At 45.3% G+C, this 14,442-nt stretch overlaps 1 protein-coding gene across 4 annotated transcripts in view; it reads right to left on the bottom strand.

Moving 5' to 3' along the window:
- Positions 1-14,442, bottom strand: part of LOC126268013 (dual specificity calcium/calmodulin-dependent 3',5'-cyclic nucleotide phosphodiesterase 1-like) — a 1,575,562-nt gene that overhangs the window by 223,008 nt on the left and 1,338,112 nt on the right. For 2 of the 4 annotated variants that reach the window (XM_049973425.1, XM_049973423.1), the window contains exon 4: positions 10,549-10,686. The exons of the other annotated variants lie outside the window; for them this stretch is intronic. In XM_049973425.1, the coding sequence (XP_049829382.1) occupies positions 10,549-10,686 (138 nt within the window). The remainder of the gene's footprint in view (positions 1-10,548; positions 10,687-14,442) is intronic. 4 annotated transcript variants of the gene reach the window in all.

Genomic DNA, 14,442 nt, shown 5'->3' on the forward strand with positions numbered 1-14,442 from the left:
TGACTCTCTTTTGGGACAAAAAAGGCGTCATTTTGGAGCATTACATGCCTAGAGGGACCACTGTCACCAGTGCATCATACACAGATCTCCTAGAAAATCATATGCGGTCTGCAATCAAATCAAAGCGACGTGGATTGCTGTCAGCAGAAGTCGTTTTGCAACATGACAATGCAAAGCCTCACACTGCCCGTACAACAGTTGCAACAATGACAGACCTGCATTTTGAGTGTCTTTCTTATCCACCATAATCACCACACCTTGCCCCAAGTGATTTCCATATGTTTGGACCACTCAAAGATGCAATGGACCACTCGACGACGCAATGGGAGGAAAGGAGTTCCGTTCTGATCAAAAGGTACGCCACGCGGTGCATGAGTAGTTATGTGGAATACCAAAAGAATTTTTTTCTAAAGGAATTTATGCACTTTGTAAGCGCTGGAGGACTTGCATTGAGCGTAGGGGATATTATGTTGAAAATTGATACAGCTTTGTACCACTTCTGCACAATAAATAATATTTAAAAAAATATTTAAGGTTTTCATTTGACTCGCCCTCGTATTAGAAGGGTGCCGCAATGAAGGAAAGTTTGGAAAGCTCTGCTGTCGTCAGTAGTAAGCGTCGGTTGAGGTGATGTAAAGAGCGACGCCACTGGGCAACGGATGACTTGGAGCGCGTGACTTGGGGTTATGAATCATACTGTACCCTATGGCAACCCGATGGAAGGGTTTGGGTTTGGCGAGTGCCTGAGGAAGCGTTACTTGCCGACATGTGTAGTGCCAGATGTGACATGCAGAGGAAGTGGACTTACAGTATGGTCTGTTTTTCATGGTTCGGGTCTGGTCCACAAACTGCGCTTAAGAAAACGATAATGTGGAAATTTTACAGCATTGTGTACTGCATATAGTGGAGGAACAGTTCGACGATGATGGTTGTTTTTATCAGCATGAAAATGCCCCCTGTCATAAGCAGCACCAATGAGGCAATGGTTTGTGGCCAATAATATTCCTGAAATGGTCCGGCCTGCCCAAAGTCCAGACCTGAACACAACGGAATACCTTTTGGATGATTTAGATCGTCGACATCGCTGCAGAACCGAGCGTCAGACGTCACTATCTTCTCTGGTTCCGGCTCTTGACTCGCATTCGGGATGACGACGGTTCAATCCCGCGTCCGGCTATCCTGATTTGGGTTTTCCGTGATTTCCCTAAATCGCTTCAGGCAAATGCCGTGTTGGTTCCTTTGAAAGGACACGGCCGACTTCCTTCCCCATCCTTCCCTAATCCGATGAGACCGATGACCTCACTGTCTGGTCTCCTTCCTTAAAACAACCCAACCCAACCGGCTCTTGAGGAAGAATGGACTGCTATTCCTCCACAGACATTCGGACACATTGAAATGGTCCCTAGCATAATACAAGCAGTCATAAAGGCGAAGGGTGGACACATGTTCATGTCCACTAACAGGCATCCGGAAACTTTCGAACAAGTCGTGTGTATATGGTAGTGGTACCCATCTTAATCTTAATCGATATCTAAGTCTATTTGCGAGAGCAAATATTACATCCAAGAGAAGCTGAATCCTGCGAATGAATCTATTTTTTTTTGTAATCGAAAGTGAAATACTTGAAAGAGAAGCTGTTAAAAACGGGGAAACTGAATGCCGTATCAGGACAGAATCATGAACTCCCTCCACCGACACATTTCTTCCAACTATTAGTCAGTACAGGTTGCACATCTCAACGCTTTAATCTGTTAACGATATAACTAAACATGGCACGGACACAAGGGACTTCGAGATCTCATAAATCTCTGCATTGGAGAAATAGTTCATGTAGCACAGCAGTCAGTGAGGTGGTCCAGTACCCTGCTAGCTAGAGAGGAGCCGCCAAGAGCTCGGCAGCGTGCCAAAATGTCAGGGTTGGGGTGTGGGGAGGAGAAGAGAAGGGCGCATGCGCAGGCTCTTCTGGGTACACACTCTGGGCGCCATGCAGAATGGGTCATCTTTCCACTGCCAGGACTCCACCAGTAACAGCAACAGTTGAGTTCTCACACTGTTTATTCTTCTTCCTCTGACAGAGGGGGGACAGAAGCATGGGAGGAGGAGAACAGGGATAAGAAGATGAAGGAGCAAAGGTAATAGGAGGAGGTAAGGTAACGTAGAGAAGGACAAGAATAGCAATAGGTTAGATAATAGGAAGGAGAATCGGAAAGGTGTGAAGAATGGGAATGTGAGGACAAGGATGTAAAGTTTGAATTGGAAAGAGTACAGCAGTGGGAAAGAGAAGGGACACAGGAGCAAGAAATAGAAGGGTGTAAAAGGAAATGTAGGAAATAGGTGGGGCAACAGAGACAGGGATTAGAAATGGCGAAGGATGGAGTATTAAAGGGAACGGGGAGTATGGAGGGAAACTTAGCAGAAAGGTGAGGCAGGGAGAGAAAGGGGGAGGAAGAGTGTGAATGATGGGACAAAAACAGGAATGTAAATGGCAAATAGTATGTGGTGGAGAACAAGATGGAGAAGAGAGTGGGAAGGGACAGAGCTAAGGCAATGAGGTGAAAGAAAGGGTAAATAAGGTTTAGAGAAATGGTAGGTGTAGGATAAAAGGAAAGTGACAGAAAGTGAAGATGCTGGGAAAGAGAGGATTTAGGGAAAGGGAAGAGAAAGGGAAAGATATGGTCCAGGGAACTGGGAAGCTTAGGGAAAAGAAAGAATGTAGAAAATGCGGCAGTAAAAAGAGTCAAGGAAACATACAGGGAAAAGGGGGAAAATGAGAGTCTAACGAAGTCAGAAGGAAAAAAGACTTGCAAGGCGTAACGGAGAGGAGGATAAAGGTGGAACAGAAAGTGACAAGAGAAGGAACAAGGGTAGGGGTAGAAGAAACGAAGTGAAGTGATATTTCTCAGTTGGAGATTTCCTATTACTCTTCCGGCCGGTAGAAGATGGCTTGTGTCAATTTAGGCACTTGACAGCTTGCGTTGTACTTGGAATAAGGATGAGTGTGAGTGTACGATGATACCAAGCATGAGAATATTTCATCTTATTTTGTGCACAGATAGGATTACGAGTGGGGCTAACGCGTCATGTAAAGCAATATTGGACACACTGACCACAGTTTATTGACCGCTCAGCTTTGAGGTATGCAGTGTATCCATAACTGAACGTAAGGACGTATCTACGAGGAGGTGATGTTTCTTCAAGATTTTGTACACTGTTTGTGGAGTCCTGGCGTGGCAGACTAAAATGCTGTGGCGTCGACTGCCGGTAGCGTCTTGTACTGCCGGTCCAGGTTTAACAGGCAGGCAGCAGGCAGGATTTGTGGCAACCCATAGATGGGTGCCCTAGGGGGCATTCCTTATAGGGTATAAATCATCACACACAAGAGTCAGGCCATACACGCAATTCACGGCAAGAGAAAAATAATTAGGTAGAACATAATCTACAGCAAGACAGCACAAATAATAAAGTAATATAGTCTGTTCATCACATCTACAACCAGACAACTTAAGTCATGTAAAACATTCCGCATACAGTATCTGAAAAAAAGAAAACTGAAATAAAATCATGTTGAAAGATGAGCAATGCTGGGGGGAAAGAAGGTGTGTGTAGTAATGAATGCAAGATCAGACGTGACACGTAAAAATAATCAAAAGCAGAAACACTTCGACGTGTGTGGTGAACAAGTCTTCAGACGATGCTGTCATGCCACTGGTGGAATGGCATGTCTGGTAGGAAGTAGGCAGGAAGCCCGACATCCATATTCGTGTGCCGAACCGCACCTCTGCTTGGCGACTAACACTACAGTGTGTGTGAGGTTTTATCTCGTGACTGCAGTTATTTTTTGATGCTAGTTTTCATCTGCGTAATACGTATACGATGGGACAAGGAGTGTGATAGATGCATCACAGACAACTGTTTGTTGCTTTTTAAGGTCGTGGCATTAATTTCGACACGGTAAGCAGTTGTTTGTTACGAAATTTGAGCAGTTTACAAACACTTTCCTTATACAAATGATCTTTAAAGGTCTTGTACCCCCTGTCATTTTTATATTTAGGTTCTCGATAATTTTCATCCTAACATTCTGTGACGTACAGTATAGATCATGCTGCTGTTGTTGTTTCTGTCCAAAAAATGATACGATGCTGCCTTACCGGCCAGTCAGTCCTCTGCAAGTACGTTCATACCGGCATAACTACTGTAACCTAAATCCACTTGAATGTCCTTATTAAATTTAATCTTTAGTCTGTCTCCCTCTACAATTTTTACATCCAATACTTCCGTCCATTTCCATATTAACGATTTCTTGACGCATCAGAACATGGCCTATCCACCGATCCCTTCTTTTAGCCAATTTGTAACATACATTTATTTTCTCTGCGATTCGATGCAGTACCTTTTCACTCTCTGATCTTCTCCTTCATGTCTGTGCTATTCATCGTCCACGTTTTACGTCCATGTAGGGCTACACACAAGAAAAATTGTGCCTCCACGAATCATGGACGTTTTTTGACTGTGGTGTGTGTCACGTGCTTGAACAATATAGTCTTACGAAGGTACAATTGCATGTGAGAAATATCTATGGAGAGGACAGAATATTTGCTGGAGAGGGGCAGTAACCTTTTAAATAGTTGCAGGGGCAACGGTCTGGATGATTGACAGATCTGGTCTTGAAATATAAACTCATGTCCTTGCTATGTCGGTACAACCACGCGTTCGAAAGCAAGGGGTAACTACGGTCGCAACATACCCCAACGATATGCAAATGTACCGTACATATGATTTAGTGTGGAATCTGAGGTGGATTCGCCTTCGTGACGCATTCTCTACATTACTTCAGTTCGTGAGTCAAGAGTTTTCTCATAGGGCGATAGCATCCTCTGATCGGTATTAGCGATCTTTGTAACTATGTCCAACACTCTTTTGATCTGGAAAGTGAGCTATAGTACATACTACAAAAGAAGATCCCTGCAGGCTAGCCGTGCCACTACCAGCTTTCACCTAAGCGTAGCTGATAACTATCGTAACTATTAAAATAATTCTGTTACTGAATTATACGTAAAAAGGTTATAATACGTTCCACAAAGAATTCTGTTAAATTTCTAATAGGATAAGACTCACCACAGAAAAACGAGTTTTCGTGAGAATACTATTGAGTTTTTATTACAGAGCTTTTCTTCTTTCCGTCAAAATTTCAACAATAAAAGGGAAAGCGTTCCGGGCTTGTCACTGTAATAGGCGCCTCAAAATTTAGTTTCACAAATTTTTTGGCTACGTTGGGTCCGGGTGTTATGTGTTACAACGCAGCCGTGATTCACAAGGAGACAATCAGACCAGTTAATCAGGGGTTTTGATGTATCTCAGGTTTTCTGTAGAGGGGTCTGTCCTGCGTACCTGGTTAGGAGCTTTTCATGCGATGACCGATAGTTTCCGAGAAATTCTATGCTGATGTGATATCCGTAACCCGTATACCTGTAACGTTAGACATGTTACCATCTAGCAAAGGTAGTGCAGCGGCTAAGGTTCACGGCTGTCAGGCGGAATTTACATGTTTACATCCAGCACATGTACTTTTTTTCAGTTTCAATACACAGAATATCATTAAATAGTATTCAGGTACTCATTCAAAATAGTTCAAAATAGTCATTTTCGTCGGGTAATCTCATTAACAAATCCATCATTGCAGGAAACTTCCTTCAAATGTGTATATCGTTTGTTACAGAATCGTCTTACTCGGCATCGCTTGCAGTGCTGGAACAGAATTCATGACGATGTGAGCCGCAGAGGTAGCCGCTCGGTCTGGGGCATCTTGTCACGGTCCGCGCGGCTCTCCCCGTCGGAGGTTCGAATCCTCCCACGGGCACGGGTGTGAGTATGTAGTAAATAGCGTAAGTTACTTTAAGTTAGATTAAGTAGTGTGTAAGCTTAGGGACCGATGACCTCAGCAGTTTGAGTTTGGTCCCATAAGATCTTACCACAAATTTACAATTTGACATGACGGCGTTTGTCGTAAAAGCGACTGAAACACAAATTCATAGAGCTCCAAGCACTTTTAATGAAAGTTGTTGCCTTGCTGGTATACTGATGTTTTCAAATTCGATCGCAAAACACAGTTCGTTTGAATTCAAAAAGATTGTTCTTTCTTCGGTCTACTTCAATGCGTTGATCATTCCTGGGAAAGCAGGTGCAGTAAATTGATGCAGATTTAAAAAATGTATTTTTATGGACTTTTCCCTCGAAGCGATTTCTTCGTTAGTCTTTAGCAAGATGGGAGCATTTTTAAATTTTTTCGTGAGTGCCTATAAAAATAAACATCACAGGGTTGGAAAATTGTAGTACATTTAAGTGAGATAATTTTTAAGGTGCAGGTGCTTACTTTCCTTTCATCAACAAAGATTTGATCGTAAAGTGTCAGATTAGTCTGCCTTCCCCACGAATGAAGCCAATGTTCTCCAATTATATGACATTTTAACAACGAACCACAAACAATTACACATCTGAAGAACGTTTACTGTAATTATTGATATATTGACTAAATTATTGAAGAGAAAATGACTATTTTTGAATAATTTTGTATGGCATTTACTCTTCATTATATAGTCTGTACAACGAAATTGAAAAAGAAGTAAACGGGTAGGATTTGAACCGGTCCGATCAGAGTAACAGCCTTGAATCTTAGCCGCTGTGCTGTTTTGGCTTGGTCGAAACGTGATAACGTTATAGGTAAGGGGATACTCATAAAACTTTAACATCGATCTTCCCGGAAACTAGGCGCCGTAGCATTATAAACAGCTAAACAGGACAGGTCCCTCTCAACATAGATGAGACTCACTAAAATCCGTGACTAGCACGTCTGATTGTCTCCTTGTCAATATGTAGAAGCTAACTACTAAATAATTAAATGAGTTAGCTGCATGTAACCGCAATTCTAGTAAAAGTGCAGTCCTTACGTACTTTCATCCTTGGGCTCCAAAAAGCAGCCACATTCCTGGCACTAAGTCATAGTCCCCTAACACTGCGGGAAGTCTGAGGCGTTGCCATAGAAACGCAAACAAAATCGTGTTTTCATGGGCAATTGCGCCGAACACATTTTAATATGGGGGCCTTCTCGAGCCGTTTGGAGGCTACATCGCACCAGTATTATCTATTTTCTGTTCTATTCGATTCGCGTACTGAGTGCGGGGAAAATGACTGCCTGTATATCTCTGCACACGCCATAATCTCTCTTATATTATTCTCGTGGTTGCTTCGCGTTATGTACAAGGAATGGACAAAAATACGGTAACACGGCCAGAAATGCGTGCTTGAACATAAATGCTGGAGGTTGCCCCGTTGTATTCGACTACGAACGGCACCTGTGTAGTGTCCTCAATGCGTTTCCAGCGTCACTCGTGGTCAGGACAGTGTTCCGAATTCTCGTGGCTGCGGTAACTTCCAAGAAGCCTCGGATATCGAAGTCGCGGCGTTGGGTATCGATATGCGCCACCAATGCAAGTGATATACGAATTTATCGAACGTTCGACTGTCGATGCGGCAGGTTTGGATACAGTTGACAAGGGAATGTTAAACGTTGTGAGGAGCCATGGGAGAGTCTCTTGAAATAGCGAGTCCTAATATTCTTAATTGGCTCGAATTACTTCCACGCAAATGTACAGTAGATAAATGATTACAGTTCTGTTCGGAATATGGTTTACTGCCGAACCAAGATAAGGAAATTGCGTGGATTGTCACGGTGAATCATAACTGAGTTCAGTGTGATCGAAAGGGAATCCAAAAAGTGTTTTATGCTTCGTGTTTACTTTGGAAGTAAGATAACACTAGTAGCGCTTATAAACCTCTTCATTATTCTAGGTACAAAAATTGTACGATTCTGGCGTTTTTATTTTCGGTTCCTTCTAGATGAATTCGTGTGTGTTATTTCCTAATTATAGTGTATTTTCGGTAGGGGGGTGCCTAGTATCGCTGTCTTCGTTTGAGCGAAAGGTCAAGCGAACTATTCGATTCTAATTTTGTGATTTCTGTCCCTTTACTTTCAGTTCCTTCTAGACGATCTTGCGAGTGTGAATTTTCAATTTTTAGGTTGCTATGCAATGGTCTTAGACTTTATTAACCTCTTAAAGTTTTGTTCCTGCCCCAGACGTCGTCATCCCCATGGTTGTCCGGTTAATTTTATTTTATTTCAGGTACAAAGGAATTACAGGCACTGGCTGCGAGCGAGCATTGATTTAAGTAATGGGGAACGCTGAAAATTTGCTCTAGAGCGGGATTCGAACCCGGGTCTCCTGCTTATTAGGTACATGTGCTCACCACTGCGCCATTCGGACACAGTGGTTTTCGAAATTGCACGGACTACCTCTGGTGCCGCGCGCTGCGGATTTTGAATCCCCGCCAGACGTCATGGACATCGAAGACCCCTAGAGGTCTCTGCACCATCGCGCCATAAGCTGTGACGGCGCGCGCCTCCTGGCCTCCATTTAGAGTGAGGGCGCCACAGTGGAACACGTGGTTCCAACGGCCAATAGCGGCGCCCCCGATAGAGTACTTAGTCTCCTGCCTCTCGCTCAACCAGTCCGCCCCCCCCCCCCCCCCCCCGCTCTTCTACCCCTCTTGGCAGGTCCCCGGACTCGCACACGCTACGTGGACTTTTCGCGCGCCGGAGATCATCGCCATCTGTGTCTCGTGTGTGCCGTCGTGTTTAGTGTTCAGTGTTCACCGTCGCACTCCATCGTTCACCTGTGCCATCGCTGTCTTCCGTGTTTGTGCGTCGTGTCAACAGTTTCAAGTGTGGACTATCGTCGAGTGTTTGTCTTTCTGTGTCAACTGTTTTCTTGCCCACCGTTCTGTAACCTATGTGTAATCTATCTGATTTTTTTCTCATTCTCTGCCCATATGGGGCAGGGGAATGAAATCAAAATAAAGAAGAAAAAGAAAAAAAGCTCAACCAGCCAGTCTAATCTCGCGTACATCTGTGGACACATCGCCTCCCGCTAGACAGCTAGCTTACTTCCTTATTCTGCGTACGAGTGGACGTGTTTGTTAGATTTCCTTGTGACTCCGTTGTTCAATCTTGTTGTTCGTTCTGTCCTTCGTTGGTCGTGTTCGTCCTCTCCCGTTGTGTTGTTGTTCGCGGGCCTCTCCGCGGTTCCCGCCGCGCTTTCCATCATTTCAACCCCGCGACCGTCACGGTCGCAGTTACAACACTACCCTAGCATGCCTCGCATCGGACCCAAATTCTCAACTTATCCACACACTAATGATGTAGTGGTCCTTGACCATTATCCTCATTACTAGCGGCATTTCGCAGATTCCCGTAACGGTCAAACATGATTTGTATCTGCACTGAAGAGATCAATTGGTCGCCCTCACATTAATTATACCAGGTGATCAAAAAGTCAGTATAAATTTGAAAACTTAATAAACCACGGAATAATGAAGATAGAGAGGTAAAAGTTGAAAAACATGCTTGGAATGACATGGGGTTTTATTAGAACAAAAAAAGCACCCCATATTGCTAGACGCGTGAAAGATCTCTAGCGCGTTGTTTAATGATGATCGTGTGCTCAGCCGCCACTTTCGTCATTCTTGGCCTCCCAGGTCCCCAGACCTCGGTCCGTGCGATTATTGGCTTTGGGGTTACCTGAAGTCGCAAGTGTATCGTGATCGACCGACATCTCTAGGGATGCTGAAAGACAACATCCGACGCCAATGCCTCACCATAACTCCGGTCATGCTTCACAGTGCTGTTCACAACATTGACTACAGCTATTGTTGAGGAATGATGGTGGACATATTGAGCATTTCCCGTGAATAATATCATCTTTGCTATGTCTTACTTTGTTATGCTAATTATTGCTATTCTGATGAGATGAAAGCGCCATCTGTCGGACATTTTTGAACTTTTGTATTATGGTTCTAATAAAACCCTATGTCATTCCAAGCATGTGTGTCAATTTGTACCTCTCTATCTACATTATTCCATGATTTATTCAGTTTTAAAGTTTATACTGACTTTTTGATCACCTGGTACGTGTGGTGTTGGACATGTCCGAAAGAACAGACGCGACATATATTGATTTCCTCTGCTGACTGAAGTACTTCGCATGTTTCTTTTTCATCTGTTGTTGGGCGTAATAATCTATCATGTGGTGGTTATCTTGAAGAGTGGAATCGGGAGGACGACGGTTCAATCCCGCGTCCGGCCATCCTGATTTAGGTTTTCCGTGAGTTCCCTAAATCGCTCCAAGCAAATGCCGGGATGGTTTCTTCGAAAAGGCACGGCCGACTTCCTTCCCTAATCCGATGAGACCGATGACCTCGCTGTCTGGTCTCCTTCCCCAAAACAACTCAACTCCTCGGTCTTAGTAAGTAAGGTACGCGACCGTCTTTGTTGGAAATATTACGTCATTGGTCAAAGCAGACACGATCGCTGCCAAGCAGAGCTGCAGAGCGCGGCACGCGAACTTGAGTCGCAGGCATGGATTGTGGAAGTGTGGCGGCGTGGAGGTGTGGTGGTGTGGTGTGGGGGTGTGGAGACGGTGAGGAGGAGTCGGCGACCTTGCCCAGACAGGCGTCCGCAGGCGGCGGCGCTGCACGGGCTGGGCGGCAGAGGCCGCGCAGGTCGCGGCAGTCTCCCCGTGGCGAGGGCCCAGCGCCGACGGCTTGCGCGACGGCTCCTCGTCGGCGGCGCGCTCCCTGGGGACACAGACACTCTGCAGCCGCGGCGCAGCAGACCACTCTGCGCGGCGTCTCGTCACGCCTTATGGCAACCGTTCTACGGCAGAGGCCATTGCCGCTGCCCCTCCACCGTAGCGGATGTACGTAGTCTCCCAGAGTACAAATCCCTCTGCCCTACCCCCCCCCCCCCCCCTATCTCTCGCTTTCTCTCTCCCTCTCTTTCTCCCCCCCCCCCCCTCTCTCTCTCTCTGTGTCTCCCCTAATACATCTCTCTATCTGAGTCTCACCCTCTAGTACATGGTATGTACGGTACAACATAACTAATAGCGACAACTGACACAATTGAAATTATACAGTAACAGAAGCAAAAACGTTCCACCAAACATGGGTTCCCCAAATGAAACGTCAACCAGATAATAGTGAATTTTTGGTTACAAGCCACCAGTAACTTCAGTTCAAAATATTGATTTAGTTAGTACAGCTGTCCCGGTGGAGGATCGAGTCCTCCCTCGGGGATGGGTGTGTGTGTGTTTGTCCTTAGGATAATTTAGGTTAAGTAGTGTGTAAGATTTCACACACACACAATCTGGTTAGTACAAGAGTAAAAGAGTCCAAATACAAGGGTGGAACTTCGACAGTGGCAACTAAATTATCCAGCTGTATTAATCTGACCACCTGTCAAAGGGCTCAATAACCACCTTCGGCAGTGCAGGCCGCTGCGAGACAAGCAGCAAGAGTCAACGAGATTCTGGAAGGTACCAAAAGGGTTGTGGAGCCATGCCAAATCGAGTGCTGTGGACACCTTCACCAGGTGTCTCGACTGAGACAGGGAACAGCGCGATTGAAGTGGTCCCACAGATTCTCAATAGTGAATTTTTGGTTATGAGCCACCAGTGATGTCAGTTCAAAATATTGATCTGGTTAGTACGGCTGGTCCCGGCGGAAATTCGAGTCCTCCCTCGGGCATGGGTGTATGTGTTTGTCCTTAGGATAATTTAGGTTAAGTAGTGTGTAAGCTTAGGGACTGATGACGTTAGCAGTTAAGTTCCATAAGATTTCACACACACACAATCTGGTTAGTACAAGAGTAAAAGAGTCCAAAGACGAGGGTGGAACTTCGACAGTGGCAACTAAATTCTCCAGCCTCATTAACCTGACCACTCGTCAAAAGGATCAATAACCACCTTCGGCAGTGCAGACCGCTGCGAGACAAGCAGCAAAGGTCAACGAAATTCTGGAAGGTACGAAAAGGGATGTGGAGCCATGCCAAATCCAGTGCTGTGGACACCTTCACCAAGTGTCTCGATTGAGACAGGGAACAGCGCGACTGAAGTGGTTCCACAGATTCTCGATTGGGTTTAAATCTGTGGAGTTTGGTGGCGGGGGTATAACGGTAAACTCAGTACACTGAAAGCTCTGTGACACATTGCTCTGGTAGACCCTTCCGTGTCAAGGAAAAACGAACTGTATGTTGGGGTGGACATGGACCCCAAGGATAGACACCTACATGTGTTCATCCATCATCACTTCCAGAATGACGAGATCACCCAGAGTGCCAACATAACATTTCCCAGACCATAACGCTCCGTCCTTGCTTGCTTTCAGACGTTTCACGTGGTACATGCCAACGGTCATCTGCTCAGTGGAGCATAAAACGTAATTCAGCTGAACCGCTTGGTTTATCTGGATTGTCAGTTGCTCAACAGCTGCACTTCTAGTCTCCCGTACACATATCCGAAGCCATCGTTCAACTCCATCATCTATGGCGTCCATTTTGGATAGCGCCACTTTGCCACGCATGGTATACATTAACCACGGCGACATGCGAACAGTTTAAAAACTTACCCGTTCCGGAAATCCTCCCACCCTTGGCCCGAAACCCACAGATGATACCTTAAAACTTACACAAAACAGATACATGTTTCGAAGTTTTTTTTTCTTCAGGACTGCCACCAGCACCGTGTATTACCCACTGCCAGCGATGTGGATGTCGTAAGATTCCATTAGCAGCGCCAGTTGTGTTGGTAGTTCGAGTGGAGCGATCTATTTCCCGACGAATCTCTGTAACAGCTCTCAAGCGAGTGCCATGAAATGCTTCCTTTATCTGAGGAATCAAGTTGAAGTAACTAGTGGTTAAGTCCGGAGAGCGTGATAGGTGGTACAGCACTACCAGCCTCATCGACAGATCGAATCAGTCACAACTTGTGCCACATGTGCTGAATATCGTCCTCCAAAATTATGAACTGGTCCTGCAGAAAATGGTGGAGCCGGTCGCCGACTGTGTTCCAGAAATGAAAAGCTTAGATAAAGAAGCGGCGACACTTTCTGCAAGACCCGTCCATCGTTCTGCAGGACAATGCTTGGGAACATGTGGCACGAACTGTGACGGAATCGTTCGATCTATGGGGCTGGGAAGTGCACTACCTCGCAGCACACTCCCCGTCATTAACTCCTTGTGACGCCGACTTCATTCCTAAATTAAAGGAAGCAGTTCATGGCATTCGCTTCAGGACTGTTACAGAGAATCGTAGAGCAACGGACGGCCCCACTATCACCACAACATGCGGTGCTAAGGGTATTCTATGACATTCATATCGCTGGCAACGGGTTATACACATACTGGTGACTACTTTGAAGGTCATTAAAACTTTGAAACACGTATCTATCTTGTATAAGTTGTAAATAAATAATGGCCACTATTAAAACTCATACACTCTTGTGTTGGGGCCGGAAAGCCGCTCAAGTACCGGCTTCTACCGGGATCCAAGAACATTAGGATCTACACCTCTGTAGACCAAACCGTGGTCCTATAAAGAACAGAGACCTGGACTCTGTCCCAAAAGACAGAAAGATGGCTCCTGACATTTGAATATCTGTTCTGGAAAAGACTTTTGGACCAGCGAAGGATGGAGACGACTGGAGGTAAAGGAAAATCCGAGAACTGCATGAGTTGCACAAATCGCCAAACACTGTGCCAGTGATACAGAGGAGATTGCAGTGGTATATGGACGTAATGGGTCGATAAGGACATGTCATCAGGCAGTTGGTGTCAGAAGACATCAGAGCAGGGAGAAGATCGCGGCTGAAATAGATAGACAGTACGGTATCAGTGAGGACACAAGTACAATGGGACTAGCTGGAGAAGAATACGTGGGCCAAAGAAGACTAATGAGATCGACAGGCAAGGCCAAAGAGCGACTGTCGGTTTTGTGGTCAACCTAGTAAAGTAGTAAGTACAAATATTCTTGAAATTTAAATTTTTCTTTTAAGTCTGCTTCTACCTTATCTCAAATTTGACACACAATCGCATGATGTTCATGAATGACATCGGCAGCGTTTCTCATTGAATGTGTCATTATGGCTTGTCTCACTGGGTCACACATTCTTCGAAGAAAATTGGATGGACGAGAGTATTTCAGCCTCTCCAGCTTTCAAGATTGCTTGAGGACCTTCTGCAACGTTGGAGAATATAGTACATCCATGCTGAGCAGCACGGAACATTTTTCTGCTGTGCAACAGCTATCTCCAGGATGGTCCAAGATGGACTGAGCTGGACCCGTACCTTGGCGTTTAATATGACCTGACATGAGTGCATCGGGTTTTTCTGTCTGGGCCATCTTGAAAAAAGTGGAGTGTACAGTATTGTCATTGACACGCCAAATAACTGGGGCAGGGAACTGTACGGCCTTACGAGATGCTCCATGGGTGTTTGAGAGAACTTTTAGCCCACTGCAGGGGCTAGTGCAGTATAACACACAAACGCGAGGGCGATAC

This window comes from Schistocerca gregaria, chromosome 4 (genome assembly GCF_023897955.1).
Source record: "Schistocerca gregaria isolate iqSchGreg1 chromosome 4, iqSchGreg1.2, whole genome shotgun sequence".
In the NCBI taxonomy this organism is placed as follows: domain Eukaryota; kingdom Metazoa; phylum Arthropoda; class Insecta; order Orthoptera; family Acrididae; genus Schistocerca; species Schistocerca gregaria.